Source organism: Haliaeetus leucocephalus, unplaced genomic scaffold (genome assembly GCF_000737465.1).
Source record: "Haliaeetus leucocephalus isolate CR32 unplaced genomic scaffold, Haliaeetus_leucocephalus-4.0 Scaffold294, whole genome shotgun sequence".
Taxonomy (NCBI): domain Eukaryota; kingdom Metazoa; phylum Chordata; class Aves; order Accipitriformes; family Accipitridae; genus Haliaeetus; species Haliaeetus leucocephalus.
Genome location: NW_010972730.1, coordinates 55,874 through 62,387, shown reverse-complemented (window position 1 = coordinate 62,387; position 6,514 = coordinate 55,874). Strand labels below are relative to the sequence as shown.

At 44.2% G+C, this 6,514-nt stretch overlaps 2 protein-coding genes across 2 annotated transcripts in view; one reads left to right on the top strand and one right to left on the bottom strand.

The window, feature by feature from the left end:
* The first annotated feature begins 1,057 nt into the window (after positions 1-1,057).
* LOC104833477 (alpha-1B-glycoprotein-like) lies at positions 1,058-2,805 on the top strand. Its single transcript, XM_010570148.1, has 4 exons — positions 1,058-1,206; positions 1,319-1,396; positions 1,566-1,862; positions 2,333-2,805. Exons 1-4 carry the CDS (start codon positions 1,200-1,202, stop codon positions 2,803-2,805), a joined length of 855 nt encoding a protein of 284 aa, XP_010568450.1. The 5' UTR covers positions 1,058-1,199.
* A 1,938-nt stretch (positions 2,806-4,743) lies between these two features.
* The window catches only part of LOC104833476 (maltase-glucoamylase, intestinal-like), a 53,363-nt gene continuing 51,592 nt past the window's right edge, over positions 4,744-6,514 (bottom strand). The window contains exons 52-53 of the mRNA XM_010570147.1: positions 5,394-5,564; positions 4,744-4,806 (exon numbers count right to left, since the gene is read on the bottom strand). Of these exons, the coding sequence (XP_010568449.1) occupies positions 4,744-4,806; positions 5,394-5,564 (234 nt within the window). The remainder of the gene's footprint in view (positions 4,807-5,393; positions 5,565-6,514) is intronic.

Sequence of the window (6,514 nt, the reverse complement as noted above, 5' to 3'; positions counted from 1 at the left end):
CCCAAATGCTATTCAGGGAATTGTGGGCACGCATGCAATGGATTGGAGGGTTAAATACTAGACTTGAGACAGCTCTGTTTCCTCTCGGGTGGAGGGGGTGAGGTCCTACACCAATCTCCTGTGCAGGGTTGATGCGCTGGGTTACAGCTCCCAGGCCAGGGAGAGAACCCAAGATCTGGGTTTCTGGCCTGGGTCTGGATGGATGGAGTTAGTTTTCTTCACAGCAGCCCATATGGTGCCGTTTTGGATTTGTGCCTAGAAGAGTGATGATAACACACCAGAGCTTTGGCTATCGCTGACCACGTTTGCAAGGTGTCAAGGCCTTCTCTGTTTCCCATTCTGCCCTACAAGGAGCAGGTTGGGGGTGTGCAAGAAGCCGGGAGGGGACATGAGCAGAACAGCCAGCCCCAACTGACCAAAGAGATATTCCATGCCCTATAACCTCATGCTAATCAATACCAACAGTGGGAAAGGGGGTTTGGGACAGGCAGCCATTGCTCGGGGTCTGGCTGGGTATCCCTGTTCTTCTGGGAGGTAGTGAGTGATTGTCTTTGCATCACTTATTTAGGTTGTTTTTTGCTCTTCCTCCTTCCATTACTTATTTAACTTTTTTTATCTCAACCCATGAGTTTTCTCACTTTTGCTCTTCTTATTCTTTATTCCCGTCCTGCTGGGGGTGGGGGGAGCGCGTGGCTGTGTGGGGCTGGTCTGCCAGCCAGGGCCAGCCCACCACAGCTCCCCAGGCCCTCCTCATCTCTAATCCAAGCAACAACCCCCACCTCGGAGCTGGCACCCAAAGATTCCTTTCTGCAGCCTGGTATTTGATGAAAGTTGACCTTGAGCTCATCCTGCCCTGCACCCTGGCTCAACACCGCCTTTCTCCCCTGCTAGGACCCATCAGATCTCCTGTCCTTCCTAATTCTGTGAGGACTCCAGCAGCCCCATTTCTTTCAGTTTCAAGATACCATTTCCCAGGGCTGATATCAATAAACCGCTTGGCGGTCACCAAACCGCTTCTAACAGAAGAAATAATCTCATGCAACATATGTTGCAAGTAGCTAAAAGATAAGTTCAGGGACATGTTGAGTTTTCTAGATATTTTTTTCGATGGGTGACCTCATTGGCATGTGAAATTGTTTCACGGGTTTTCTCCATGATTGGTCTAGGTTTTCCATGCCACGGTGGCACAGAAAGGAACTATGACCTGTATGAATCCATCGTGTTGTGGAGGGGCTGCCGTCTTGACTGATGGCCAAGAGGGGCAGGACTTCATAGGGCAGTGGCTGTGTAAGTGACTGCTTTTCTCTCTTTTTTGCAGTCTCCTCTCTCTTGTCGTCTCAATGCAACTTTCTGGCAGCTTTCCTCCAGCTGCTACCATTGGCTGTGTCCTTTGCAGGTAAGCGCAGCTTGACCTCTCACAAGATGCTCTCCAGCCGAACAGAGCCTTTGTCAATGAGGCGAGGTTGAGCCATGTTTTGTAAAATGGAGGGAAAAGGGGTGTCTCACTTTCCTTTTCCTCTCTGAAAGTTCCCTCCCATCCTCCAAATCCTTTCTTTCATCCTCAGACCTTCTGCCAGTCCCTATACTCTCCGCAGACCCCAGACATGATGTCTATTATGAAGGGGAACGTGTCACTATGACATGCTCTGCCCCAACAATGAGGAAAATAGGTGGATTTCGTTTCTTCAATCAAACTGGGGAGCAAATTGACCTGCAAACACCTTACTCCCTCGCAACTGCCTGGCTCCACCTTACAGCTACAAAAGCATCTTCTGGGGAGTACACGTGCATGTACTTTCTGAAGGAGTCCGGACAAGAAATTCCTTCCAACAGGAGCCTTCCTCTTTCACTTAAGGTTCAGGGTAGGTTCGTCTTGTCTATATGGCTTGGGTACCATCGGCCCAGACACTGCACACCTCCCTTTAGAGCATCATCTTGTCCGATGGCCCTATCATTTGGTTGCCAATGCACAAATGAAGTTGCTCTGGCCTCTCACAAGCTCCTTTTGTGCTCCTGGATTTCTCTGAGAAAGCAGGAATAAGTTGGCCAGACAGCTGTGTCACCTCCAAGAGGTCGTACAGCAGTAAGCCTCCCCAAGGCTTTCGTTAGGGCTTGGGGCGTATTACATGCCTTCCTACTTTGGACACGTAAAAATACTTATTTTTTTGAAAACAAAGAAACTGCTTAAGCTGCTTTGAGTTTTTATCTCTGAGAACCATGGGTCTTTTTTCCCACATCGAGACATTGGGAAAGATCATGGGGTTTGCGCACAGGCCCTGACGTCAACAGATAGCCTATTGCTTGGGTTTTTTATTGTTTGTTTTTTCCCCAGCTGCTCCCACGGCCCCAACTTTATCCCTGGATCCTCAGCAGCAGGTCTATAGACCTGGGAACCACGTCAACCTAGTCTGCTCCTTCCCCTCATCTTCAGATGACGTTAAACAAGTCCAGTACTATGCAGACACTGGATTTGCAGTCTCCGTCCGAGTATCGAACGTGAAGAACCACAGCTTCAACCTCAGGATCACAGGAGACATGGTCTCTGGGTCTTACAGTTGTGCCTATTTTGTAAATAAGGCTACATGTCCCATTCGCTCAGAATTGAGCCCCAGTGTCATTGTCTATGTAAAAAGTGAGTTTTCAAACCCTTCCTCACTAGAGCATCTAGTAACTACTGACCCATCATTAGTTAATTCATTACCCGTTTGCTTGCCTATGAACTCATCCATGAGTCTCATCTCTATCCCTTCCTGTCCTGTGAGCATTCGACTCTCTGCCTCAGACTCTCTATCCATCATTATATGAGTTCATTCCATACCTGCCCATGTTTTTATGGACAAAAATAAGGAGGGATACTGGAGAAAAAGATCTCATAGAGAAAACTGCCTCATCACCTCGTCTGGCTTTTTTTGTGTGGGGGGAAGGTTGCACCATGGTAAAGTCACCATTGATTCCTTCCCAGGCCATAAAATCAGCTGGATTCAAGAAATCATTGTTGGGGGTTCATTCTTTACCATCAATGGCTTCATCTTTTTCTTCTCCCACTGCCTGATGAAGAGAAGAGGTAAATATTTCACTTCCATTAGTCCACACTAATTCTTAGAATCCTGGGACTTCATTTTCTTTGCCAGAAAATGACCAGGTTTGACTGTTATTCCACCGTCCTTTCCAAAGAAAAAAAAGGAACCAAACATTTTGTTCAAAGCTATTTTGGGAGGTTGTTCTGTATAGAGAATTTGAACAGGATTGCTCCTTACCCTCCTCCCTCTTTTGATCCCCAAATTTATCTGCATATTGAGGTCCAAGACTGAAGAGAAGCCATTTCCAATGCTGCTGCTTCTCTCTTTTGCAGATCTGGAGGAGGGATTCCAGATGGACTACGAAGAGGCATGAGAAGAACTATCCCGTAAAGGTTTTCTCCATTAGCTAAGGATTCTCTCGGGCCATGCCTGATTCCTCGTTGTCTGCCTCAGAGTCCCCGAGAGGCAGAAATGGTGCGTGTTCAACCGGCATTGCTTTGGCTGCTCCGTTCTTCTGCGCAGACCCTCGTGCCTTCCAAGCTGCCTCAGGTCCGTTCAAATAAAGCTGGATGTCGTGTTTGGGTCTTGTGGGTTTCATGGAAAGACACATGTTTCCACGCTCCTTCCCAAAGTGTGTGCTCGTGTTTGTGCCTTGTGTGTGCGCCTCTGCTCCATCTCACCCGTAATCCCACCATGTTCCCTTCACACCTGGTTCTTTCTTGCATCTGAAATTCAGCCCCCTTTGGGGGACCTCTGCACCTTGGGCTTTAATCTCTGGACTGTGTGGTCTGCTGGAAGGATAAGGGGTCAGGCAGGAGCACACGTGCCCAGATCAGCTCCTCACCCCTCTGGCTTGCCTGCTTTGGCTGTCCAGGTCCAATAAATACATCTAACATCTGTACGGTTGATATGTTCTGGCTTGCATCTGTAGGGGGCTGACGTCGTGGGGAGAGAAACACGGGTGGGAGGGTGACAAGGGGTCACCTTTACAAGGTAAACCACTCGGGGCGTCAGACTTTTTCACCCAACATCCACTCTCAAAGAAGAGTAGACAGCCCGACCCAGCGCAGGGGCATTGCAGAACCCAAAAGAACCACGCTTTTGGGCCAAAGGATGGGAAATGAGTGAGAGCTCCGCAGCCTGCCGGCGCAAGACTGCTCCAGGCTGCTGATATCCCCTCCCAGCGCTGGCTTACACCACGCCGTGGCTGCCAGCCCAGATGGTGTTAAAATATGCTATTTTCAGCCCACTTGATGCTTGTTTCATTTTAAATCAATCCACGTGATTTCCCTGAAATATTTCTCCACCGCCATGACTTCAAAATGAAGATGGAACCTAAATGTGGGCAGATTTATTGCCCCATATACCCGCAGTTCACGCTAATATTTTTATAAAACACAGTAAGCAGGACATCAGCCAGAACTTCAACTTAGAGAAATCACCTCATTTCACATTCATATTTTCATTTTGAAAGACCAAGTCATATTGAAGTGCCATAACGTTTAAAAACCAACAAATTCCACTTTACAAGGACAGCGTGTAGCTAGCCGGGATCAGCACTAAACCACGGCTCCTTTCTGCACATAATAACTTAATACAAACTGACTGTACACATTTATAGTGCCAAGTATTTTAAGAAGTCAAAGAGACAGAAGGAGAAGGGAAAAACAATTTGTGAAGATGAGAAAGTTCAGCTCTACGGCCAGCAGTATTTGCAGGCATTTTATCTCCATTGTAATGTGTAGTCTTTGCCTAATTCAAGTTCAAGGCGAGTGATTTCCAGGACCTTTGAAAAACAAACAAAAAAAAGCAATGAGTAACTTTGCTCTGAAGGTGACTTGGTTTTCTGCAGCTCATAGAAGACAGCAGGTTCTTATTTCAGATTACCTTCTTAATTCATCTTTTTGGTTATTTATATATTATATTATCTTATATTATATTATTTATGCTACTATAGATTTTACATAATATATTTCTAGTATATATAATATTTTAATATAATAATTACATATTTTAATATATTAATACATTATCTTTGGCCTTCCACTGAAAGACAGAAAGAAATGAGACTCAACAGAACACTGAGTTTTGTAGAAAGGGCGGTAAATTAAATTAAACATCAACTGATTTTAGCCTGTGGCTCTCACTGAGCAGTGCGACCACAGCTTGTGATAAGACTTCATTAATTCTGTAGGAAAAAAAAAAATTGTTGCAAAAGTACCCTGAGTTCTTACTTCTCAGATGTCAGTGGTTTTACTGCAGTAAAGAAATATATTGTAGCAATTATATTACAGCCAAGAGGTGAATCCCCAAGTGTTTAAGAGCACATAACTAATTGCAAAGCTAGGATTTCCCCATAAACCATCGATTTACCTGGTTTTGGCTGTTGTAGGACACAACATGAGGAGACTGGATTGCTTCACCATTCTGCAATACCGTCACCGCCCGAACGTTTGAGGTCACCCCCAAAACTTTAATTTGAGTAAACTTCAAATTATTTGGGTCGGTGTAACCACGGTGCAAAACCTTTATCTCTAAAATGGTCTGAAAGAAGAGGAAAATGAAAATCAGTGATTTATCCTTGGGTGGTTACATGTTAAAATATGCTATTTTCAGCCCACTTGATGCTTACAGTTGTTTCCTTTTGTTCAGTTAAAAAATAACAACAAAACCTCTATGTTGTTATTTATTTTCCAAACATTGGAGGCTTTGATTTTCCCAGTTCCTCCACCTTTGCAGACCTATTGCAGACTTCTCTGCTACCAATGAGGTGCTGAATATTAAACAAATTTGTCCTGATGTGAATTTTGCAGCATAAGAAAGGATTAAAACAATGAGTTTTCATAATTCTGACTTTTTTTTCTTATTTTGCTGTAATTCTCTGAAGTTTCTCAAACTACTTTATTCAGCGGAAAGATTTCTGTGCATCCACAGGTTATTGCTCAAGTCCTGTAGGCATTTTGCTAATTTTGCTGATTTTCTTTTAAATCCCCCTTTACGATGGCAAAAAATGCTTCGGATGGATTGCAAAACTCTTCATTCCAGATCTAACAAAATAGGAGTATGAATCAAGGAGGGGGAGCATTTCTTGGACCAGCTGACTTGATTTTAGGTAGATAATGGGTTCACAATTTCTTTAGTTTGTCCCAATTCTACCAAGTCTCCAGGCAGAGAGTATTAAGCTGCCCAGAGACGGTGCTTGCTGGGTCAGATCCCAGATCTGCTTCCATGCAAAACTGCTGGGATATAATTATACAAATATAATGTAATTATATAACTACATTATTTTATTGCATTCTTCATTATTGGTTTATTTAAGACTGCTTTAATTAAGCTTTTCCTTACCAGCTGTCTGTAAGAGCAGGAAAATGTGCATTTACTATGTAGTCTTACAACTGAAAATTGCAAAAAAACCCTTTTTTCCCTTAGCAGTTAACATCCAATTACTTGACAAAGTCAAAATGAATGAGAAATAAGAGCACTGAGAAGAAAAC